The sequence below is a fragment of the Westerdykella ornata genome (assembly GCF_010094085.1).
Source record: "Westerdykella ornata strain CBS 379.55 unplaced genomic scaffold EI97scaffold_38, whole genome shotgun sequence".
NCBI classification, from domain to species: Eukaryota; Fungi; Ascomycota; class Dothideomycetes; order Pleosporales; family Sporormiaceae; genus Westerdykella; species Westerdykella ornata.
This window is the reverse complement of record NW_022986888.1, coordinates 121,456-145,542: the sequence shown is the minus strand read 5'-3', so window position 1 is coordinate 145,542 and position 24,087 is coordinate 121,456. Positions and strand designations below refer to the sequence as shown.

The window sequence follows — 24,087 nt, the reverse complement described above, 5'->3', positions numbered from 1 at the left end:
AGCGCGCGGAAGTCTTGGCGCCCGCAAACCTCAATGACGTTAAGCTTGTGAATTGCCGATTCAGGTTTCTCGAGCGCCAGAGACACAACAACAGCAAACGACGCCTGTTTTCAAAACCCCCTATAAGCGCAGTTACCGACCGCCACCTTCTTACCTACTTATTCTCTTCTGCTACCGTTCTTTTCCCTACGTTCCATAACAGCGAAGTCCTCCCTCGAATTCGGAAACAGTTATGTCTCGTAGAAACGGCGCCCCTTCGGGGCCCAAGGACGCTGCTCCTCCGCCGACGGACTTGAGTATGAATGAATAGACACGGGGTCATAGAAAGCTGTTGCTAACGACTCCGCAGCGCAAGACAAACAAGCACGTCTGCTGTCTTCCGAAGCAGGCCACTTCTCGCTCTTCCGGTGCGGCTTTTTCGATCTCCAACTCCAGTCCCGGAACCACCCCCAACTAACCCTCGCCATGTAGAGCATTACATATGGCCGACTTCATTACCGAGCTAAACGGTACATACACGACAACCCTACTGCAAACAACAACGACAGCTAACACCCCCACCCCCCAGGCTTCTGCGGCGTCATGTCCGTCTTCTCCTCGCTGCGGTACTGCATCCAAGACGACCCGACGGACCACACGAACCTGTACCTCGCGCTGGGCTTCATCCCGCTCGGTCTCTTCTTCGACTTCATGGACGGCAAGATTGCGCGCTGGAGGAAGAAGGCCTCGCTCATGGGCCAGGAGCTCGACTCGCTCGCTGACCTGGTACGTCCGCTTACTCTCCGCTTTCCCATTTTTCTTCAATGGCCCTTGGGTCGCTGATGTTATTTTTCTTGTATGTAGATATCCTTCGGCGTCGCCCCCGCCTCCGCAGCCTTCATCCTCGGCCTCCGCACACCCATCGACCACCTCGCCCTCTCCTTCTTCGTCCTCTGCGGCCTTACGCGCCTCGCCCGCTTCAACGTCACCGTCGCCCTGCTGCCCAAGGATGCTACTGGGAAATCGCAATACTTCGAGGGCACGCCGATCCCGACGTCGCTGGCCCTCGCGGGCATCATGTTTTGGTGGGTACGCATGGGGTGGATAGGGGAGAGTCTGCCGTGCGGGGTTTGGGGCCAGGGGAAGTGGTGGGAGTGGCATCCTGTGGTGGGGCTGTGGGTGGTGCATGGGTGCTTGATGGTGAGTAAGAGTATTAAGATCCCGAAGCCTTGAGGAAGGGGGAAGGGGTAAGGAGAAGATGGGGAGTGTTGATGTGGGCTACTATGAGAGAGAGGGGGCGGATGGTTCGGGTGCACTGTGGTGGTAGTTTGGTTTATTGGCACGCCAATACCTCCCTGTCCGTACATCTGGTTGGATTGACATCCGAAAAGGAGAGCGTGCTTTTCATTGAGTACATGCTGATTCCCAACTCTTGCTTCTCAACGATACTGGCTTCTCTTACCTCGATATATCCTGACGGGCATTGTCGGAGCACATGTAACGGGCGGGGCTATATATATCGACCCGATATCAGCTCATGTATTGCATCTCTGTGCCCAAAACCGGGCCGCGTATTCACCGCTTGACTCATGATTACCGGCGCTCATTAGTTGTACCTATGTCTATGTGATCCCTTGCCCTTCGATGGTGTATGGTATTATTCCAGTAGGGGTCTCATGTGTCCCATAATGCCGCGCCAGTCCGATGCATCATTGCAGTTGCCAACGGCTACTACCTTTCCCCCAAGTTGCGAAGCACATCCAAACGTTGATCCGCGAGCTAAGCGTGCTGCTCATGCGCAAGTCAATACAAAGTGAGGAGAAGTCGTAATATTCCGTGGGCCAGCAGCATCAGCTGCTCCGCTCGACGATAAACGCGTTCGTGGGTATTAGGCTAGGGATTCCTAGCGATCTATGTGTGCACGAGAACCAATGCTCGGGGTGGAATCGGAAGATAGCTTGGGAAGGAGTTCAGGCCGATTGACTTCATCTCGTGATAATCAACGCGAAGCCATCAACCCAAGCCCCACAAGAGCCGGAGATACCGCCGAGTGTGTAGCCCCGAGGAGGAATGAGCGTGTGTCTAATAACCAGCCGTTAGTCATGCATATGGAACTGCACCACATATGATAAACTTACCCACTTCCTCCATTCGGGTTACCAAACCACGCGCTTCTCCTCCCCAAGCTCGTCAACAACTGCAAGCCATCAATCCACAGCCCGGCACGAAGTTCAAAGCCAATCAAGTGCTCTCCTTTCCGAGTGTCCAGTGGGAAATCAGAGGGACTTCCACCTCTTTTGCCAAATAGCTGACTGGTGCCGTCTTCGTACATGAACTCCACTCCATCGAGAGCTAATCCATGATGTACCCTCACGCAGACAAGCAATTTCGTCTGAATGTACGCGCTCTCCAATATCAGCTCCTGCGGCTGGGAGCCGTTCATTTGCGAATAACCAAGTTTGCTGCCTCGATAGCCGCATCGTCCATTCGGCAACTTCACTCTCGCCAGTTTCTGGTTAGACAGAATGGAGAAATCCTCCACGACGTGCTTTCCACCTCCTGCGGAGAAAATCTCCAACTTCAATCGCTTGCTACGTTTCTCCTTGGGCAGAAGTGCACGTAGGTCCGAGTCAACAAGTGGAACTTGGCGGGGATATTGGCCATCGGACTCCTGCCACTCGTGCCAGTAGTGGCAGACGTCGTCCCCTTCGGGATAGAGCTCTACCCATGCGAGTCCGGATTTTGAAGTCGCAATGACTCCGCCCTGGCCATCGTCTACAGTCCATACCTGAACGCTTCCATCGCCGTTTCCGGCATCGAAGGGGATCTCGAAGCAGGGATGGAAGCGGAACCGAAGCGCATCCAGTCGGTGCCATCGGCACTCATCTGCCTGAAGAACAAGACGCTTGCCCGGAGACTTCGTTCGCGTACAGTACGGTTCGCGGCAGGTGAATGTGCGGTTCAAGGTGACATAGTCACGCAACATGACGCCGGACTCCTGGTGCGGGCACCCGAATAGGTGACCCGTCTCATGTAAATGCGCACCAATGCCTATATTGGCGGCCTCCCATGTACTTCCAGACTCATTGCAATCATTCGCTACCCATGCAGTATCGGTCCGCGTGCAGTCGCTGAAAACAAGCGGAACCTCCTCGAGGGTGGCAGGATAGCTCTGAAGGGCATGAGATCCAAAGATGGCCACTTGTACGTTTCCATCTCCGCCTCCCAAAGCAGCATGACCGCGAATCGTCTTTTCCATCGGATCCCAATGCGAGTCGAGGAACAAGCATGAAACATAGTGCTTCTGCCCCGGTTGTACATGGAAGTATTTCTTAACTTCTTCCATGGCAATGTCGAAAAGCGCACCCCTTTTGGTCGCTTTATCATATTGCTGGGCGTAATCGAGATCTCGTAGCTCCGCCGTCGTCTTACTCGAACGAATGATGTGTATCTTTGCTTGCGTTCGAAACCTTCCCGAAGCGGCGTCCTGCCAAGTGAGAGTACCTGGCTCCCAGGCGTCCTCGAATCGGAAACAACGTCGACCAAAACCGTGTCGATACATTTGCTCCCCTGTGAAAGCTTGCCAGAGATAGGCTGCCATTCGGAATTTCCTGACGGCCAAATCGAGACTGTTGCCCTCCTTCTGTATCCGGTCGGGTGTCGCGTCATAGGTGCCCGGCGAGTCACTTCCCAAGATGATAGCCAATTGGAGCGGGGGAAGCTGATTGAGCGGAAGATAGTTGATGTGCAGCCACGAGGCATGTGTAGGTACGGAACCGCTGCCCGTGGACACCTTGGAGGACGTAAAATCGAGGCGTAGTCTGTTCCAGCCCGGCTCTAGATGGACCAGTGCCTTGAAGTGGGAATCGGACACTGGCCACTGTGTGGGCGGGAACTGGGCTTTGTGGTGGTTCACCGTCACGGTGCCGTCAAGCGGTTTGGAACTGGCTTCACCGATTTGACCATATATGAGCAGAACTTGCTGGTGTACCTGCGAAATGTCAGCTCTTGTTCACACGAGGAGTGGGCGCAAAACTTTACCCATGAACCGTCAGACACGGACAGGACTCGCGGCGCCAGGAGCGAAGAAGAATTCAAGGACATGCGTGAGCCATTAGTTGAAGTTGTGGTCAATGGGCCGTTCGTACTGTAGCGTTTGGCGCCGTTTGCGTTGGGCCTTGCCGGAGGACGAGCTGGCAATGGGGGCGCAGTGCTGGAAGCGCTGATGGACTGGAGGGAGCCATCTTCAGAAGCAGGAGTTGTGGGAGTGGCAGCGGATGAATCTAATGTTGAGCATGATTTATGCGGCGCCGTAGGCTCAGTGTTAGCAAGGGGATTCGAAGTGACTTTTCCGTTGGCGAGGCCACGTTTGGGGCTACTTTTGGATGCTTCCGACTTGGATGCGGCGTGCTTGTGTCGTAAGTTGTGGAATATGGAAGGCATAATTGCCAATGGTTGCACGGCGGGCCGGACACAGGAAGCGGATCAGCGGCGCATAGACGAGCAATGACGACAGGTGCAGGGTGAGGTAGTCGGGGAAAAGGTCGTGGTGGTGGTGATGTGAGGTCGACGAAGACGACACAGCGGAGTTCTGGTGAATGGAATTAGTCAACCTGAGGTGCAAATGAGCGAGTGATTGAAGATCAGTGAGAGCGAGTCGGGGAGGTGTTTGTTGTTATGGTGATGGTGGGCGCGCGTGCCCAGGGCTTCGCAGGGAAGGTGCAGACGCCTTGTTGAGCGGCGATAATCTAGAGAGCCAATCTGCGTTATCAAGAAGAAGCAGGATTTGCGGAGCGAACCGCGTGTCCCTGCTGTGAAGGAGGGAGCACGAATTGGCCAGATGATGGACCCGTGGACGACGGCACGTCGCACAATCCCAATTCCAATACCAAAACGGGAAGCGCAAGTTGAGATCTCAGAGCCAAACAACATCGATGACGACACTTGCCAAGCGATACTGTGGCTACCACGCGAAGGTTAGGCTTCCCGTTTTGACTCATCAGCCACAAATGGTGGGGCACCAGCCTCACGTCATAAGCTACCTCCGCTCTCCCTCTTGTAGGGTCCATGTTGAAGTGATTGCAAGCTTGATAAATGTCCCAAACTTTACAAGTCTCTGTAGGGCGATATTTTAGGTCTTGTAGAGCAGTTAGTAGTTGCACCAAGTACAAAGAACTGTCCGCATCCCCAGCCACGACGGACAAAGCGGGTGCTCGCAGCTGTCACGACTACACCGTGTAGCTAGCTGGCTAGAGGATGGATGCTGGACCCGCTTCAACGGCGTCAACATAGGCCGCTATGGATACCTGTAGAGAGGCGTGAACGATATTCCATCGTTAAAGAGAGCTCATTGCTATTATATGGGAAAGCGAGGCATTGCCCAAATTGAGAGCGGAGCAGGGTGGTCTGCCAAGCTTCGTTTTCCAATCCTTTGTCAGACGATCCGTAACGATACGTGCGCTTTTCAGCCGCGACCCCTGTCGTCAGCTCCGCCATCGACCGCCAGACAGCTCGAATCACAAAACACAGCGAGCCCTGCTCTTGCTTGCCAAACTCCTGAATCTGCACCTTCACAGCTGCTGCAGTCTGCGGCGAAGCAGATTGTCGACAAGAAACCCGTAACTACAGCAGCACCTTATTGCTTGCCCTGATCGAGCTCTTTGTCCGTAAACCGGTTGAGGAACCAAGAACAAGGGCGCCCACCACCGGGTTGCCTGTGCTCCACCGCTACCGCCGTCGACGCTAGTCCGCTTACGCTTTCCACCGAAGCCGTGCCGGGGCGACAATCTCCTCCATCATTCCTGCCTCATTGATCTCTCATTGACCCTCCTGCTTCATGCTGCTGCAACCCCCAACCGCCTTGATTCTCCTTTGAGAGAGCTTTTTGCCTCTCTCCTTTGACTTCGGCCTCTCTCCTGCAACCTCGCTCGCAATGACTACCGTGGAGCGGCTCGATCAGCCCGCTGAGGTTGCAACCAAAGTGCTTCGCAGAGCACAGGTCTCAAAGGTATGTTCCCCCCTTGACCGTCTTTGTTCCCCTCCGAGGCATCGATGCTCACACTTGCATTTGCAGATGACGAGGACGCTCCAGAACCGCCTTGCACTCGCAAACGTCAAGATTAAGCATGGCTGGGAGAGCCTCAGCCTGGATACCCTGGAACCAAAAGTCGAAGTCGAGCTCAAGCGGAAGCGGCCCGGCTCCAGCAACGAGACACTGTCAGACACCTCCAGTGTCTCTGAACGCTTCTACCCGTATGGCATACCCGATTCCTCTCCCCTCGCCGCTCCTATATTTTCCGACGATGTTCGACGATCCGGCAGTCGCACCAGTCGGTCTGGCAGCAGCCAAGGCAAGAGACCTCGCTATACACAGTCCTTCACCAGATATCCCGGCACCAGCAATCACAGCCGTACCAAAGTGCGTGCTTCAGCCTCGGGCTCAGCACACTGGAAGAGCATGCACAGGCTGCCTGAATCATCCCCCGTATACCACCGTCGACATACCAGATTCGGCACCGGCCACGCCTCCAGTCTTTCCTTCGTCTCTGAGACTTCGACCATTCCCGACCATCCTAGGTCACCTCTCCTGTCCGACGACGATGACGACGACCTTCCCATCACCTCGTTCCAATTGACCAGTTCCCATATGCGCTCATCGCCGCCCAGAGCTCCTCGCACTCCTTCACCAGCCATTGCCCGCTCCGCCCGTACCGCTCGTCTACGAGAAGGCGGATTGGCGGCTGCAGGCCCACCCCGCAATGGCGAGGAAGATGCAAATCTGTTGATCTATCTGGCGGCATCCCCCTCCCCCGCACACGCTTCCACCGCCAAAACCCTGATGCCGGCTCCGTCCACGCCTCCTCCCAAGTCTACTCCGCTCCCCTCCTCCATGATGTCCACTCCAGGGGGAGGGGCGCCTTTCCCTGGCTTCGGCCTAACTACTCCTGGAAATTTCAATTTTGCCGAATTCGTCAACATGACGCCGAGTCCCGGCCAGATCAATGGGTCGTGGAACCGTACCCCAGCGACCATCAAGACACCTGGCGCCACCCGCGAAGCCCGTCGTCGACTCAACTTCGATCCTACCGATAGCCCGCGCCTTGGTATCGAACGCTCCCGTGGGGTCAAGGTGGAGGGACTGGGCATGGACCTAGGCGGCGAACTCAGCGTACCCTGAATACCGTAACACAGAAACCATCTTACTACCTTTACTCCTTAAGCAGTAATCTGGGAGGATACGACTAATGACCTTGGAACGACACCGGATACACCTGTTCTGCCAGAAGAGTTTGGCCTAACAACATGATGATGCAAGTTGTGTCGTCATTGCCATTCGGTTCTTCTTTTTTTGCCTGTCTTTACCGAAAGCATTGCTTGCGTTTGTGTTTTTAACGAGCCCACCGCTCTGGCTGTTCGCCGTTGCGAATATGTAGGCCCCATGGTCGGCTCACATCCAGAGTGTCTTTCCTTCAACCCCCCTGTTCTACTCCGGTGCTGGTTTTCTTCTCGCCCGGGATTCTAGTTGCTTCTCCCGTTTGGCTATCCTGCCTGATTTGATGGGATTTTTCTCCGATACCATGGGTGGATTTCCTTGTCTATGTCTACGTTATTACCCCCCGTGCGTGGTTGGAGGCGCGGAGGAAGCGCTTGTGTTACCACGCCGTGTTTCATCATGGACGAGTGTGAGTGCTCTCTTTCCTTTGTCACTTGAGGAGCTACCTGCGAGGAATGGGTTCTAGGAAACACGGGAGGAGATGTAGTTAGCGGTGTAGCTATGTGGAGCGAACTCATTGGAAGTTTCCAAGCGGAGAATCAATGCAAAAGTGGAGTACCTGTCAAGGACAATTACTGCGACCTCTAATAATACCTTTGCAAAGGCCCAGAAAGTGAGGATGCTAGAGTATGCCTGTCGCATACGGTATGGAACTACTTTTAGTTGGGGGGTTGTCTATTCCCTTCCTCTCTTCGCGTCGTCGCACAAGACCGCAGCCCTCCATTCAACATCCTCATTATTATCATCATTATCATCGATATTTGTCATCATAAGGGCAGACTTCAGCCAGCCCCCATAGTATGCATTTTATATTCATCCCTTCCAACCAATCACAAGCCAGAAACACCTATTAACCCCGCGTGCGGATTGATCGAAAATTGAAGCTCGCGCTCGGACGCGCGAGGATGACGCGAAGGTGCTGGGATGTGATAATGTTTAGCCGTTTTGGGGTATAGTGGGGATATAATGGGAATATGGTATGTATGGTATGTATTGTAATTTACGTGGTAGAATGTTACATACCTAGGTGTGGTGATTACAGCCTAAGGGGTGGCTGGGAGAGGGGCATCGCGGACGCGTATCTTCCCTCGAACGATGCTGAGAAAGGGCTGCATAGAGGGAAAAGATAATATCAGCAGATCTACTTATGTGCAAAATAATAACGTGTCTTACAAGCGAGTCGGCCATACAAGCGAGTCGGCCACCCCACCAAGCCTAACCAGAACACCAACTTCTCATTACTATGGCTCTACCTCCGCATGCTCTATCATTATATACTGAAGCTGATATAATGCTTGCCTCCTCCTCTATTGATCGTCAGCAGTTTAAAAGCTCTAGACTTGCTGTTTCTATGTATAACGTTCCGAAATCAACACTGAACGACCGACACGCTGGCAAGCCTGCCTGACGCGATTGCCAGCCCAACTCAAAGAAGCTTACTGAGCTAGAAGAGGAGGTGATTGTTATATATATACTTGATCTGGATCAACGTGGATTTGCATCTATGTATGCAGCTGTACGTGATATGGCCAACAACCTGCTAGCTGCATGTGACGCAGGCCAGGTTGGCATCCACTGGCCACGTAACTTTTTCAAGCATACAGACAGTCTTACAACACGTTTTAATTGGCCGTACGATAGGCAGAGGGCTCTATGTGAGGATCCTGAGTTAATTAAGAGCTGGTTCAAGCTGGTAGAGCAGACAAAGGCCAAGTACGGCATCTGTAATAAGGATGTCTACAACTTCGATGAGGCTGGCTTTATGATGGGCAAGATTACTACTCAGCTCGTTGTAACAGGATCAGAGAGGAGAGGCCGGCCAAAGGCTATCCAGCCAGGCAATCGCGAGTGGGTGACGATCATCCAAGGAATCAACGCTGCTGGCTGGGCTATCCCACCATTCATTATCTTTGCTGGCCAACACCATCTCTCTGCCTGGTACGAGGAAGCTGATATCCTATGTGACTGGGCAATTGCTATTAGTGACAACGGCTGGACGAACAATGAGCTAGGAGTTGAGTGGCTAAAGTACTTCAATATTTATACCAAGACTCGTGTTGTAGGTGCTCATCGCCTCTTTATCCTTGATGGCCATGAGAGCCACCACTCCCTTGAGTTTCAAGAATTCTGCAAGGAGAACAATATCTACATGCTCTGCATGCCAGCTCACTCATCGCATCTGCTCCAGCCTCTTGATGTTGGCTGCTTCGCACCATTGAAGCATGCATACAGCCGTGAGATTGAGGCTCTGATCCACCACCACATCAACCACATCACGAAGCTTGAGTTTCTGCCAGCCTTCAAGGCAGCCTTTGATCAATCATTTACATCAACCAACATCTGCTTAGCTTTTTGAGGTGCAGGCCTAGTTCCTCTCCAGCCTGACATTGTTCTGTCAAAGCTAGATGTGTAGCTCCATATACCTACTCCTCCAGCTACTCTAGTAGAGGCTCTCTGGGAGGCTCGAATACCAAGCAACGTATGTAAGCTTGAGGCTCAATCAATACTAATACGTGATCGCATTCGGCAGCACAAGAGCTCATCACCAGCCTCAATTATTGAGATGATTGATCAGCTCAAGAAGGGGGCTAAAGTGATGATGCTCTCAGCTGAGCTGATGCGTGATCGGATTGCTAGCCTTGAGAGAGCTAATGAGGCAGCTATAAAGCAGAGGCAGCACAAGAAGAAGTGGATCCAGAAGCATGGAGTCTTAACAAAGGGAGCAGGAGAGGATATACTCGCTCACCAAGAGGTTGAGGAGCAGATTGCTCATGAACAGTGTCAAGGTGGTGCGCGATCAGGACTCAGCCACCAGGCTCTAGCGCGCTGCACAAGGTGTAGAGAGCCTGGGCATAACTCACGTACATGTAAAAAAGATACTTTAGATACTGCTTAATCTATTGTATTAATAACTACATACTACCTTAAAATGTGGTTGAGTTGTACGCTTGAAGGTGTGCGCAAACCTAGTAGGGTGGCCGACTCGCTTGTATGGCCGACTCGCTTGTAAGACACGTTATAGGCTATTCTTTTGTGATTTGATGGAGACCGTGCGCCTAGATATTTGTTCCGCTTCCTGCTTTCTCTCTCTTCCCTTTCCCTCTCACACTCGCCCACTAAGTTCCTCCAACATATCCTCTTTCCTCCGTTACAGAGTATGTACACGTTTGCGAGACACGACGGACATGTCGTCATAGACCCCATCAAGCTTCGACTAGCACGGTACGGTAAGGAACCACCAACTTCCAAAGTTCCAAGGTTTCGCAGGGCTGAAGGGCTGGTTTAGCGCCCGGAACAGACTCGGGCGCTAGAGAGACTAACGGGATGGACGAAAAGTGTACTTTGTACGGAGTACGAAGCCATGGATCAAGTAAGTATACCGTGTAAGAAGGGCATCGATGCACGATAGGGATGGAAGGACGATTATTGGTATGATGATATAGGACTGCACTGTGAACAGGAGGAGAGGGGGATGAGAAATACAGTACACTCTGCACTAGACGAAAATTTCGAAATTGGGGAAGATGCAAGATTGATATATGCGCTTTGTATGCTATATGAAAGGGTGGATATCTCTGGCCTGCTGTGCAGTCCTCTCGCCTGTAGTCATATCCAGCAACGGCCGCTGTACTCTGGTTCATCGTATTGGTATCCGTCAGTGTGACGGATATGTATCCAACCTCAACGCTTTCTAGCAGATCCCGCATGCTCTTCTTCCCCCATCCCTCTCTACCCATGTACTCTCCAGCCCAGCTCCCGGTGCAAGTCATCTACATGCAAATACTCAGAAAACGAAATACATAAGAAAAACACATGCTACGGTATCTCGAGAAAAGGGTCTCATGAAGCAGAGAAACGAGAAATAAAGAAACAGCATAAGAAACAAGGAATAAGACAGAGAAACGCTCCAGATGTGTATATAGCTGGAAAACCCTCCATACTCGTACAACGCCCGCGCTAGTCTGGCTGCGACGTAGCACCGGCGCTCAACATACCATGGCTCAATCAATCGTGGCTCCGTAACGCATGTACAAAAGAAGAGAAAAGGGAAGAAAAGAGGAGAGACGTAAGGCCAGGCTCCGAGAACCTGTCGAATATCCGAGCCCGGCGTGAGGAGATATCGGGAATGTCGTTGTCCGTGCCGAGGCTCGTCCCGCACCTACTCGTACTGGTTCTGATTGACCTGGCCCGCAATCACCATCATCCAAATGAAGAAGACGGCGCCAATAATCCAAAAGGCAAAAACCGCTTGCCAACATTGACCTATAGCCCATTAGCAAAACTCCCCAGTCCTCCTCACCAGAAGCCATATTCTCCCCAGGCTCACTCACAGATATTCTGCTGCTGCAGAAACGCCAACGTCTCGAGCGTGGGGCCATACTCCCTCCGATTGAACACGTAGCGATTACACTGGTTATTGATCGCCGCTCTGCCGAACAGCTGGATGCCCGTGCCCACGGCGCCCGTGAGGAAGAGCACGAGCAGGATGAAGGAGAGGAGCATCATTACGCCGGGGAGCAGGCGGCGCTGGGCGATGAGGATGAGTTCGACGAGGATGAAGAGGAGGGTGAGGGCGCCGACGGTGACGCCGTAGGGCATTATCCTGGGAGAAAGAAAAATAGCGGTTAGCTTCATGGCCATATTCCATAGAGCTTGCAGACTGTATACTATGTATGGAGGGAGCGGAACGGAACGTAAGGTAACGTACCAAGGCGTCCCCTGCCTCGTCTGATTCTGAATCGTCATGAACTGCGCATTGATGCCCAGCACCGTCCCCGCCGTCACCAGCATGATTATCGTCCAGAAGTTGAGTTGCGCGTCGGGCCAGTAGTACTTTTCTCGGACGATCACCGCAGAGCCTACGACTGTGCGCGCCATGGTGGAGGGAGGATGTCGGGTCTCACGAGTTCGTCTTCGTTCGCGTCGAGCGTGGATCTTTGCCTGCGTGTGTCCTTTGCTCGCAAATAGCCCCAATTGTCCCTTTTTCTCTGTTCTTCGATCGGTTCGCAGAATTTGTTTGTTTGTTTATTTACCGACGTCGCTCGTCTTCCGTCGTCGTCGTCGAGAGCGGATCCTTGTCAACCGTTTCGGCCCTTTGCTGCTCTCGCTGCGGCGCTCTTTCGAGACCACTTTGTCGGACAGCCCAATTCGCACCAATACCCTCCTCGTCTTTCAGAATCCAAACCGTTGTCTCTCAAAATACCACAAACTCGCAATCCGTTGCGACGCAGCGGTTCCTGCTCTTAAGCGAATGACGTCGGCGGTGCGTCTGTGCGTGCAATTCGACGAGTAACGACCGTCGCGATGTGCGCAATCCCAAGCGGGATTCTTCGAGTGATTGCGAATCTGTGAAAATATCCTCGAAGCGTCCGTCGGAGTGAGCGAAGGGTGGGAAATGTGTGTAAAGGAGAGAATGCGATTACTGTGAAGACAAGCAGGCGGGGCTGGGCTGCACAACAGGTAGTGCTCCTCCGAAAAGGTCCGCCGCAATCACGATGGCTGGGCGGAACAACAGGGGAGGTTGGGAGCCCCAGGAGTGCCCTGTCAGCGGCCCATCCAGCAGCGTTAATCAAGGATGGAACGAGGAAAAGTCAAGATACGTAATTCGCACGTTTTTGGTAACGACAATAGAGTTTCTTGTGATTATCTTTGGGGATAAATACTAATAATGTATACCCACTGCTTGGAAAACTGCCGGGTGGAAGAACTGAGGGTCCTCCTATGTACACAGTACTCCGTACGGAGTACACAGCCCCGTCTTATGCCAGAACGCCCGCTCCGCTATGCAATATCCCAGTCATAAGCCCAATAATTACTTCGTACGCCCCGTCTCGTCTCCCCTCTCCTTCTTATAATACATACCAATTACTTCCTTCGCGTGATGATCTTCGTGATGGCATGGCGAATGATGACACCCGCCTTCTCGGTTTCCTTCTTCGTGAGACCAGATGTAACACATACTTTCAGTGCAGGCGTAGGTTGCCATTCCTTTTCGTTAGCGGACGCACCGATGGCCTTGGGCATGGCCTTCAGTCTGGTAATGAGGACGCCGTTGGCGATGCACTAGTCCATGTCAACTGTTGTCGTGAAAGCTCGGTCAATGTGGAACTCACCTCGTCCACTACGTCCTGGAACAGCTGATTCTGGTCTGCAACACTGAGGTTCTTCGATGCTACAACCTCTGGCTTCCACACGAGAAGCATAATGGGATTCTCTGGGGAGCTCGTGCACATCACCCAATCGCTCCTTGGGTCCAGCTGCGCTCGCATTACTTTGATACTCTCCCTTAAAGAGGTAAGAATCTCGGGCTGGTCTTGCAGCATCTGTATCGTCTCGCTGGCGGTAGTAGCAAGGAGAGCGGGAAGAGCGGCCGAGAATGTATAAGAAGACGACGAGATGCGCTGATGCTCGACGACCTCCTCATTCCCTGCACAGAAGCCTCCAGCGGCACAGAGCGGTCCGGATAGCGACCCGATGATCATGTCCACGTTCGTGGCGTCCACGTTCTGCGCCTCCGTGAGGCCGCGGCCGGTCCTGCCCAGGACACCATACGACCAGGTCTCGTCGAGAATGAGGCGGAACTTGTACTTGAGCTTCAATTCAATCTGGAGCGGTCAGCAGGCTGAGACGTAATTCCGTCTTCCATGGAGGTCACCTACCAGCTTGGGCAAGTCCACAATATCGCCCACGTTCTCGAACAATGCCTCCGTAATAATGAAGCGCCTAGTCAGAGGCTTCTTGGCCTGCTCCTTTACAACCCGCTTCAAGACCCTTTCCAAGTCCTCCATATCATTGTGTTCAAACCACCTGACCGTGCTTCTTGAAATCTGAATTCCCTTACGAATCGCAAAATTGACAGCCTTGTCCGCAACAATGATATCTCCGCGTTTGGAGAAGGACGGGATAACGCTCGAAATCGTCGAGAATGACTGCGCATAGACGATGCAGGCCGCCGTGCCCAAATGCGCCGCTATGTTCGCCTCGGCCTTCATGTGCACGTCCTGAGTTCCGTAGAAGCCTGGAGGACCGCATGGGCCTACGCCATATGTCCTTAGCGCCTGTATAGCCTTCTCCTTCAATGTTTCATTCGCGACGAAGTTGTGGAAGTTGTAGGATGCGAGATTGGTGACCGTGCGACCGTTGGAAAGTTTCGACTTGGGACCCGTCGGGCTAAAGAAGTCAGTCCTGCGCAAGTCCGGGCCAGGAATTGCTCCAGAATCACGAACCCAACAATGACCGGCCGCTTCTCGTTCTCCATCTCCTCCTCCGGTGTCAGCGGCGCGACAAGCGGTTCAGGAGTCCAGTCATCAATCAGCTCGTCGATTTCCTACAGGCATGAGCGCGATTCTTTTCCCTTTCGATCAATGCGTCAGGCTCACCTCCTCGGTCAGAGAAACCTCCTTGTTCTTCTGCGTCGAGTACGCCGGCGCGAGCACATAGTGCACCGCGAACAAAAACAGGAATAGCTCGAAGACACTCCTTACAGGGTCATTCTGGTAGCTGCTCTTGATGTACCGCAGAATAATTGCGGAGCCGGGGATCTTGTGGAATTTCTCGTTCGCATCGTGGATTAGGCTCAAGACCCTCACTTGCGCTTCGTTGAGATCCATGGTGCTGGTTTTTGTTGGTGCCTGCCAGGAGAAAGTTTGGGTTGCGGAGGGTCGCGGAGGTGAACTGGCCGAATGCGGTTTAGGGCCGTTGAGAAATTGGGCGTGCCCCTTGATCTCACCACCTCCCGAAGAGAGATGATGGTGTCGGTACAGTATAATGTTATAGTTATTCGCGCTTTGCCCCTACGTTTGCTAACCTCGATCGCTAGGAACGGAACTGTCGCCGACATGCGCGCCCTCCTGCAACTTGAGCCTTACCAATCCCGATTGCGCATTTTGTGTTGGATGTGGTGGCTTTGCGAAGGCTGAGCAAAGTCTTGCCCACCACACCGGTGTGTTCCTTGTGGTGATTGAGACGTCGATAAATAGCAGTGCAGCTTCGAATGTGATCCACCTTATTTACGATCAAGAACGCGGCTTTATAACGATCGTGACTCTAATCTCTGAACTAGCCAACAATGAGCACTATACAATTGAGGGAACTTGTGGAGTGCTGCACAGCAATATCAGGTAGTTTCCCATTTTCTAACCTTTACCCCAGCCTCACAGCAGTCTAGAATGTGAACCTGGAGAATTGGCATTTGTCCATACTCCCCTAAATGATCCGGCAAAAGAAATACGGATCGCCACAATCTACCCATCAGCAAGCATCGACAGCCCAGTCCTATGCGGACTGTCGACTTTCACGCTATCAACAGCGCCAGATTATGAAGCCCTTTCTTATTGTTGGGGCGATGAGAACGACTCACGACCTATTTTCTTGAGAGGAAGGCCGTATCGCGTTACGACTAATCTCTTTTCCGCGCTTCGACAACTCCGCCGTGCTGAAACAGAAAGAAGAATCTGGATAGACTCCATCTGTATCAACCAGAGCTCTCACCACGAAAAGAACCACCAGATACCGTTAATGGGAGACATCTATAAACGAGCGAAGCAAGTGGTCGCATGGCTTGGCGACTCAGATGAAGAAACGCGCATTGCTCTGGACCTTCTCACAGATTGGACCGCAACGACGAAGCGCTTATCAGATTACAGGCCACCTGTCGAAGAGGTTAGAGGTAAATTGGACCACCTCGTCAACCCAAAGAGCTGGGATGCTCTTTGTAATCTCCTTGAACGACCGTACTGGACCAGGTTATGGGCTTTACAAGAGTGCGTTCTTGCTACCAAGCTAGTGTTCCAATGCGGAAAAGAGCTCATTGAACATTCGCTGCTGGTAGACTTTCTTCTCGCTGAGACTCTTGTCAAAGAACCGTGGTTTTGGAAATACGTTACTGCGGAGCAGATGGCAATGAAGCGAAATCTGAGGCCCATGGCCATCGATACGTTCGTCATACTCCCCCTCATCAGGAACAACCAAGAAAATTTCCGCTACCCAAACATTCTCCAAACCACGACCGGTTTGAATTGCAGAGATCCGCGAGACAAGCTCTACGCCATACTCGGTCTGGCAGCACTCGACCCATTGTCAAAACAGGTGCCATTGGAGCCAGATTATAGCAAGAGTGTTGCTACCATATATTCCGACTTTGCTCGTACGTTCATGCTCACAACCAAAACTTTAGATCTATTTCAGTTGGCCGGACTCAACAATCACGGACCGGAGTTGAAAGGAGAACTTCCATCATGGGCCCCAGACCTCACCTGTGTGTCCTATGGCAGCCTCGTTGAATCTTTTAATCCGACCGAATTTCCCAAGGTCAAAGATATCAGCTTTGACAAACCCGGAGAGCTCCGCACTTCCGGACTAATTTGCGACATTGTGGTAAAGTCAGATGAGGTTTCCTACCTGGTGGATAGCTATAGGGCGTGTTTACTGCGAATCTACGAAACCTTCGCACAGGCTGGAACACACCCGACGGGACTACCATGGCGACAGGTTCTATTTCGAACCCTTATCATGGCGAGCAACAGCGCAAGCAGTCAACCCAGCTTCAAACCCATCTTCACAAAGGAAAACATTGCCCTTGAAGCCATTGGGTTCATTGTATGGATGGGGAAAGCGTTCGTGAAAAGAAACACCGGAATTGATTCCGTCTCGCAATATGACAAGAACACCTACGTCGACTGGTTTTATCTCTGGGCGCATGGCCAGGAAGCCTTCGCAACGGCCACCGAGCAGCAGAAAATGGATGCGTTTCTGCACGATTTCTGCGCGTCGCGCGATGCCGTATTGGAGATCAGGAACGCATACAGAGCTTCCTCACATAGCTTGGACGAGCTGGAGAGCGCATTCTTCCACAGTAGCCATATTGAGGACCTACCGGGAATCTTTACGACCGAGAAGGGGTACTACGGCATTTGCAGAAGGAAAGTTAAACCTGGCGACCGGATCTGTGTCCTTCCAGGATGCCGAACACCCTTGATTGTGCGTCGCAAGGAGCACTACTATCGTCGCTGGGAGCGCTACTATCGTCGCAGGAAGCACTACTATGTGCTAGTGGATTACGCTTACATATACGGAATGATGAATGGAGAGATGATGAAGAAGGTCCGGGACGGAGCAGCGGGGTTTGAACAAATGGTCTTCAGGTAGTAACTTATCACAATCCGATACAACAGGCGTCGGGAGATCCTTCATGGTCTTACTCTGAATTGTCTGAAGTTGAGCAGAGCCTTGCGGATATTCTTGCTCGACCCCGACTGCTCGAGGGGCGGCCACGGGGGAGCGGCCAACGCCGACCTGGGCCTGGAGCGCATACGCCCGCCGTGGAGACTTTCCTCTAGGCCAGAATATTGATAGATCTCCGTAAGGATTATCATTGCAATCACCAGCCAGTGGCGAACGCCTGGATGTTATTTCCCGCCGACTCCAGGAGGCCCACCTCAAAAACAATCAGTTCGAATACTATATGTGCAACATTACTGTATGCTGTATTGTGATATGCGTGTGTTCCCTTGCGGACTCTCCCGTCATGGCTTCAAATGCATGCGTAAACTAGGCGTGCAACACTCGTCTATCATAATATCCATCCCATGAAACTCCCCCATCTATACCCAAATGCCAAAATCCAAAACCTAAGTGGTATAAACAAATCTTGGGCTATCGTCGCCCAACTCCGCAATCTCCTCCTCGCTCATCCCCTCAATCTTGCCGCCTTCATCCCCTCTGGCTCTCCGCGCATTCACCCGTGCAAAGTATATCCACATGACGATATACACGGCGCAGGCATATGCGACCATGGCGAGCGTGACGGCGTGTCCGCGGATGAAGCGTGGACCTTCCTGTTTAGGATAGAGCTTGGTGATGGTTAGCAATCCGTCTCTTTGAATGAATATACTACCTGACGCGTGGAGCACTTACAAAACTACTCATTATCCCAGCGCAGTTCCCAATACTCAACTGCAACCCGGTCGCCATAGTCCTCTTCCCGTACCGCGGACAATTGGTCGGCAGCCATGCCAGCGGCAGACCCACGCACACGTACAGTCCCATGGCTACCAGAAAGCATCCAGCGTAGTGGACTCCAGGGCTCGAGTCGCTCAGCAGCATTGCGTAGCCGACGATACTCACGCCGCCGAGCAGCACTGTATACAAGCCTCTCCGCTGCTGCTTATCCGAGATCTTCGCGACGATGAGGTAGGTCACCGCGCCGAGAGCGTAGCAAGGGATGGTGAGGACCTGCACCATAGGGTTGGACGCATGGGGATTGATGGCGCGGATAATGGTGGGCAAGAAAGTCGAAAAGCCATACAACATGGTGTCGGAGCCAAACTGCGCGAAAGCAAAAGCCCACACCTTCCAGTCCTTGACACATCTTTCGACGTCTTTCCAATGAAAGGCGGCAGCTCGGGCGGTATATCCCGTCTGTCGGGTGAGACGCTGAGTTGCGATTCTCTTCTCGCGCTCGTTGAGGAAGTAGGCGCTCCCGGGGCTGTTGGGTAGGATCCACCAGGCCGCAACACCGAGCACGACGGTGGGTAGGCCCTCGATGATCATGATCCAGCGCCATCCATTCTGCCCCGCAACGCCGTCCATATGGCCGATCGCAAAGGCTAGAAGGCCACCGCACGCGCCGGCCAGGGCTGCAGAAACGAAGAGGTACCCTATACGCAGGGCCAGTTCCCGCTTGGTGTAGAAGAACGTGAGATAGATTGCCATCCCGGGGAAAAGACCACCTTCGACGGCGCCTAGGAATAGGCGGCACACAATGAGACCGGCATAGTTCTTGACAATGCCGGTCAGTGTAGCGATGATGCCCCAAGCAACGGTGATGAAGGCGATCCAGCGGGAGGGAGTAAACTTCTTGAGGACCAGGTTCGAGGGAACTTCAGAGAGAATATAGGTGACGAAAAGGATAGAGACTGCGGTTTGAAACTGTGTGGAGCTAAGGCCAAGGTCCGTTTCTAGACCATAGAGGCGTGCATTACCGATATTGACTCTGGGGAGATGTTAGATTCGATGACATGGACCGAACAGTTTGAGGATGAGTCTTTTCCAATAGCTGTACCCTTCCAATAACTCTTTCGAAATCTTAGTAACCGACATAATAAAGTTGCCACACGGTGATGAAGTCAACGGTTTACCATCCCATGATAGCACCCGTTACCCGCCACAGCAGCAGTCACCCTCTGTCTTCAGTTGCGAGGACAACACAGGAGAAATGGTGAACTGACCTGTCCAAGAAGCTCAAAAGATAGAGAAGCATCACCACAGGAATGATGCACAGATCCAACTTTCGCACCAACTTCCGCTCAGCAACAACATCCACCTCCTCCAATTCGCCTAACAGAGAATCATCGGTTACCTCTACCTTGGGCGGTGCCAGCCCTTCCTGCTTCTCGGGATCGTTCATCTTGTCGAATGTGTGATGGCGACGATGATTCGAGGGTCGGCTTGTGGCCTTATAATTGCCCCCCTCCGAATTATTTTTTCTTCGGAGATAGAGAATAGCGCCGGATGATATACGTTTGCGCAACCGTTAGAAGCGGGACAAAAATCTGTAACCGATTATGAGGACCGCACTACTAGAAGTAGAAGTGCAGGCTGGTTATCGACGCGACATGGTCGAAGATATGTTAGCTGGATTGCCTTTTATTAATAGAAGGCTCCAATCTTCAGGCCGAGAGGTCATAGTCAGGTCGGGCCGGTGGGGCAAACCTTTTGCACCCCTGGTTCCTGGAGCGTCTTCCGCTAGCCTCGATTCGTTCCAATAGCTAGGATAGATGGATAGTGGCGATTTGACGGAAGATTTAGGGCTGAAAGGAATCAGCAGGATAACAATCCCCGATGCAGACCGCCATAATTTCGAAGGCGAAGCTGACCCAACGTTGCCAGCTACTTTCTCTTAGCGTATGAAGAATGTAAACAGAATGAAGAGGCAAACTCCATGTTATAGCTGGGACATCTGATATGAACACTAGTTCGCCGAGAATCGGGTCACCTTGCCCATGGTTCGACCAGTGTGGATTCTTGCCCGAAAGCTGCTTTTCGCGTTAATGTCGTACAATTCGATCCTTTTCAGACGTATTGGTTCCCGGCCGCACTGGTCCCATCAGGATCAGGAACTCTAGGCGTCGTCGGAGGCCGGCTCTTGCATTCTATCCGCATCTTCATGCGAAAAAAAAGCAAAGGAATAGTGCTAGACTTTAGTAAGAAAGGGCAATGTTACGTCATGTTTGCGGTTTTGAAGCCCCTTAGATTGGCCCTTCCGGTACTATATCTTGACCAACGCGGTGCACGCAGAGACTTGCAAGATTGGGACATGTTTGACAGTGGTTGATGTTGGAAAGTGTTCGGTTTTGGGAGGTTTACTGTAGTATCTACACAGGCTGGGCTTATATGCCCGAGGCGCTAGCCTAGACAGGAATCGCTATGCCTAACCACATCTCTCTTGAGGAACCCCATGTTATCTGCAACTCAGACTTCCAGGCTCTCACCAGCCTCCTTCTCATCCTCTTTGCCCTTCGGCACTATTTTGAGGGAGAAGTCGACGTGCTTCACCCCTTGGTGGATACTGCTCGTACTCACAATATCCACATCATCGCACACATACGCCTCGACATTCTCCTCCGTCAAGCCTCCACTGACCTCGACCAAGAAGTTCTTTCTCTCGCCTTGCCCTCTGCCCCACTTATCTTTTAGTTGTGCAGCGGCGACCTTGACCCCATCTGCCGTGAAGTTGTCCAGCATGACAATATCGGCGCCCGCAGCAATTGCTTCGTCCGCCTCCTCGAAACTCTGGCACTCTACTTCCACCTTGATGGCGAAGCCGCCTGCTGATTTGGCCGCTCGCACGGCATTCGTTATGCTTCCCGCAGCCACTATGTGGTTGTCTTTGAGCATCGTCATCGACGAAAGGTCTACACGGTGGGCGTCCACACCGCCAACGAGCATGCCGTACTTCTCCACGAGACGGTACCCTGGAGTGGTCTTTCGTGTTCCGGCAAGAATGTTCTTATATCTTGCTTTCCGCAGTAAAGCAAGAAGTCGCGAGGATCTATTCCGATCAGCGCTCGTCAAATGACCATTTCACTGGGGTTTTCGGACTTGGTGGCTATCCCTGAGCATCGTGCGAGCGTATTGAGCGCCACTCTCTCACCCAGGAGGAGTTTCCGCACGGGACCCCGCACTGTTGCGCAGTGCTTGACGGGGGTGAAAGCCTCGCCCTCTTTTATATGCCACTCAACACTGTCAGACATCAGTATGCTTGCCGCCGATGTCCTCCTCAGATGACTCACGTGCAATCCAATTGCCGGAACACCTCATTGAAAAAGGGTACACCCGCTACAATTCCCTACATCCCTATGAGCACGCTTTCCGGTAGAATCAACGATGCAACCTACCTCGCTCTTCCCCAAAAGCCTGGCTTCGGCGATCTCCTCTCCGACCACGAAGCCCCCGTAGTCGAAGCTGGGGGTATCCTCCTCAAGCCATTCCGCCACTAGCCTCTTGTACGTCTGGGGAAGCAGATGTGCGACTGTACCGTATGCGGGGGCACCTTCGACCATGACGACGGAATCGATTGAGAAATTCGGTCTTCTGTTCAAGGAAATACAAAGATCAAGCATGCCGCACAGGTACTAGGAAAGTTGACGGAGGTCTAAGGGTGCGGGGCCCTCGGCCCACTCTTATCGATAACGAAACACTCCTATCGATAACGATGGTGGGATGTCCAGGGTGCCTCATCCCCATATACCCTGTGCTTCAGAAAATGCACGTTCGTATTCGCGATGCTTGGAAGCTCTATTCCTGTCGGCTGTAGAAGTGCGGCAGGCTCCAGTGCGGAGCAACTGAAGATGTCACGAAGCATGCAGGAAAACAGCGATCTGTTCCAAATCGGCCCGTGTACCCCATCTGTTCTCTGTTACACAGGTATTCGTTGGTATCGTCCTTGACACTTACATTGTATAGACTACAGATAGCTTTGAGAAGCACCGGGGACCAGCACTCATCAAGCACTAAAACCTCGAGCCTTTCTGCTCACACCCGTGGAGGCGGTGCCATGTTCTCAAGAGGAGATAGTGACGACATGAGAGATACCATGCAATATAGGTGGAGATGGATACGTCAATAATGATCTGCTATGTACGCAATGCAGGCCTGTTGTTCTGTATACCAGAGTGAGCTCAAAGGAAGCTACTCGGAATTATGGATTATGTGAGTACGTATACGCTCCTATGTTTAGCCTTTGATCTCCGGCAAGTACCAGATATCCTATGATGAAACCATTGGCCCTGTCTCTCATATTGAGACTTTCAGAAGTTGTGGGTTGGGTCACGGCCCTTTGCCCTCGCCTTGCTCGTCGCCCTATCCGGGAGGGTTTAGGTGACACTGCCTCATGAGCAAGGGAAGCTGTCTCTTCGTCCGGCAGTGGGCACCCACGGGTCCACACAACCTCTCCGCAGTGTCCCTGCCCTTGACGGCCGCGAAATGACGACAGCTTCGGCAGCCCGTTCCGCTGTGTTCTCGGGAATTTCCTCCTCCCACCACATGTAGTTGCAGTGCTGGCAGCCAGACAGATGTGCGGCGTGATCCACATGCGGGTTGCGAGGGCACAGAATGATTCTTGAGTAGGGCTCAGCAACCCAGAATCTTGTACCTTTCGGGAAAGATAGATGGTGAACCGTTCCTCGACCTTCATCTCAACCAGGGTCCGATCGCGGTGTCGCATCTGTCTCCGTGCGAGGTCTCTTCGGGGGACTTTGGCTTGGTGAAACACAATCTGATGTGCCGGCACGCTTCGATTTCCATACAGGTCTGCCCTCTTCATCGAGTTCATCCGGTAGTCGTTTTAGGTACTGCACGCGTCGGTCCCATTCCTGCGGCTTCTGGTACGGACTGCGGAGCCATGAGCTCAGTTCATGAAGAAACAGCCTCGCATTCTGCCGTCCCAGCACTTCCTGCAGCATATCTTCCGCCCTCCCATCGCTGGCTTTGATATCCATCTTCTTCAAGATTGCAACAATGTAAGTGATAAGGAACTCGGCGTGGCTGCTGGTAGTTGCCCCCTCGACAGACGTGCTATCAGAAGGCCCGGAATAGAGAAAGCTGAACACGCGGAGTTCGCGACGGATCCACATACGCGCTCGAGACTGGAGCTCCGGCGAGGCGGCGAACTCTTCCGGGGTGAAGTTTCGGTAACCTGATAGGGAATTCGAGCCTACGTGAAGGGAGTACAGTTGGTGGCGGTATATATGGCGGCGTCTCAGAACGGCTACGTCTCTGCTTGGTGGGGAGAACGGGCGCCGGTGGATGTGGCGGCGCCGATGTACCTGAGACTGGCTGTCGAAGGCATGGTTGCTTTCCGGAGGGACCGGAGGTAGGCGGGCGGGGAGGACCTCGTATATTCTGAGCTCCCGAGAGGAGCTACATTGGTAGGTGACGGCGGTAACCTCTGTCTTGCCTACTAAGGTTAACACTGGACTGTTATACAATGACTAGGGAAGCACGTACACAACGGGCATGCTGAGCGTTGTTGAAGCCAAAGTTTCAGGCATCGGAAGTCGAAGGCGTCATGTCCGCACGAAGCAACAGCTCGCTCAGTTACAGAGGAGAGACAGATGACGCATGTGTCGGTTGTTTCTACCTCACTCGAACTGGTGTTCGCCTCCATGCATGGGTGATGAGGACGGTGGGTAACAAAGTTGAAGAGAGATCGAAGCCAGTCCATCTCGGAGGTGATGCGGCGAAACGCACAGACTACCCAAACGTTCACCAGCTAGCGCCCCAGTACCCTGGGTTCGTCATTCTCCCACCTGCATAAAAATCGAGGACTTTCCACT

At 52.7% G+C, this 24,087-nt stretch overlaps 10 protein-coding genes across 10 annotated transcripts; 3 read left to right on the top strand and 7 right to left on the bottom strand.

Moving 5' to 3' along the window:
* Window positions 1-232: 232 nt before the first annotated feature.
* EI97DRAFT_406343 (CDP-diacylglycerol--serine O-phosphatidyltransferase) lies at window positions 233-1,618 on the top strand (the record flags this gene model as incomplete). Its single annotated transcript, XM_033796586.1, has 5 exons — window positions 233-296; window positions 350-407; window positions 472-509; window positions 569-765; window positions 844-1,618. The coding sequence occupies 5 exons, from the start codon at window positions 233-235 to the stop codon at window positions 1,210-1,212; spliced, it is 726 nt and encodes a 241-aa protein (XP_033650002.1). The 3' UTR covers window positions 1,213-1,618.
* Window positions 1,576-4,405, bottom strand: EI97DRAFT_210840 (uncharacterized protein). The gene is made up of 4 exons (XM_033793769.1): window positions 4,128-4,405; window positions 4,021-4,071; window positions 2,118-3,970; window positions 1,576-2,061 (listed from the first exon to the last, which is right to left on the bottom strand). Exons 1-4 carry the CDS (start codon window positions 4,221-4,223, stop codon window positions 1,965-1,967), a joined length of 2,097 nt encoding a protein of 698 aa, XP_033650001.1. The 5' UTR covers window positions 4,224-4,405; the 3' UTR covers window positions 1,576-1,964.
* A 1,647-nt stretch (window positions 4,406-6,052) lies between these two features.
* EI97DRAFT_453050 (uncharacterized protein) lies at window positions 6,053-7,156 on the top strand (the record flags this gene model as incomplete). Its single annotated transcript, XM_033800439.1, has 1 exon — window positions 6,053-7,156. The coding sequence occupies one exon, from the start codon at window positions 6,053-6,055 to the stop codon at window positions 7,154-7,156; it is 1,104 nt and encodes a 367-aa protein (XP_033650000.1).
* A 3,146-nt stretch (window positions 7,157-10,302) lies between these two features.
* EI97DRAFT_210777 (uncharacterized protein) lies at window positions 10,303-11,299 on the bottom strand. Its single transcript, XM_033793768.1, has one exon. It carries the CDS (start codon window positions 11,020-11,022, stop codon window positions 10,456-10,458), a length of 567 nt encoding a protein of 188 aa, XP_033649999.1. The 5' UTR covers window positions 11,023-11,299; the 3' UTR covers window positions 10,303-10,455.
* A 112-nt stretch (window positions 11,300-11,411) lies between these two features.
* EI97DRAFT_461975 (uncharacterized protein) lies at window positions 11,412-12,130 on the bottom strand (the record flags this gene model as incomplete). The annotated part of the gene is made up of 3 exons (XM_033801236.1): window positions 11,412-11,515; window positions 11,584-11,855; window positions 11,961-12,130. The coding sequence occupies 3 exons, from the start codon at window positions 12,128-12,130 to the stop codon at window positions 11,412-11,414; spliced, it is 546 nt and encodes a 181-aa protein (XP_033649998.1).
* An 887-nt stretch (window positions 12,131-13,017) lies between these two features.
* EI97DRAFT_210356 (aminotransferase class I and II) lies at window positions 13,018-15,315 on the bottom strand. The gene is made up of 5 exons (XM_033793765.1): window positions 14,632-15,315; window positions 14,479-14,579; window positions 13,912-14,422; window positions 13,366-13,857; window positions 13,018-13,315 (listed from the first exon to the last, which is right to left on the bottom strand). Exons 1-5 carry the CDS (start codon window positions 14,860-14,862, stop codon window positions 13,118-13,120), a joined length of 1,533 nt encoding a protein of 510 aa, XP_033649997.1. The 5' UTR covers window positions 14,863-15,315; the 3' UTR covers window positions 13,018-13,117.
* EI97DRAFT_406328 (HET-domain-containing protein) lies at window positions 15,015-16,027 on the top strand (the record flags this gene model as incomplete). Its single annotated transcript, XM_033796585.1, has 3 exons — window positions 15,015-15,372; window positions 15,420-15,904; window positions 15,950-16,027. Coding segments are annotated over exons 1-3 (615 nt in total), but the record flags the coding sequence as incomplete, so codon positions are not given.
* Window positions 16,028-17,752: 1,725 nt separating this feature from the next.
* On the bottom strand, window positions 17,753-19,843 carry EI97DRAFT_210546 (MFS general substrate transporter). The gene is made up of 3 exons (XM_033793766.1): window positions 19,480-19,843; window positions 18,167-19,244; window positions 17,753-18,102 (listed from the first exon to the last, which is right to left on the bottom strand). The coding sequence occupies exons 1-3, from the start codon at window positions 19,656-19,658 to the stop codon at window positions 17,881-17,883; spliced, it is 1,479 nt and encodes a 492-aa protein (XP_033649995.1). The 5' UTR covers window positions 19,659-19,843; the 3' UTR covers window positions 17,753-17,880.
* A 743-nt stretch (window positions 19,844-20,586) lies between these two features.
* EI97DRAFT_436945 (nicotinate-nucleotide pyrophosphorylase-like protein) lies at window positions 20,587-22,155 on the bottom strand. The gene is made up of 4 exons (XM_033799234.1): window positions 21,649-22,155; window positions 21,544-21,599; window positions 21,353-21,493; window positions 20,587-21,302 (listed from the first exon to the last, which is right to left on the bottom strand). Exons 1-4 carry the CDS (start codon window positions 21,811-21,813, stop codon window positions 20,723-20,725), a joined length of 942 nt encoding a protein of 313 aa, XP_033649994.1. The 5' UTR covers window positions 21,814-22,155; the 3' UTR covers window positions 20,587-20,722.
* A 945-nt stretch (window positions 22,156-23,100) lies between these two features.
* Window positions 23,101-23,873, bottom strand: EI97DRAFT_345153 (uncharacterized protein; the record flags this gene model as incomplete). Its single annotated transcript, XM_033794772.1, has 2 exons — window positions 23,101-23,708; window positions 23,759-23,873. Coding segments are annotated over 2 exons (723 nt in total), but the record flags the coding sequence as incomplete, so codon positions are not given.
* Window positions 23,874-24,087: the final 214 nt, after the last annotated feature.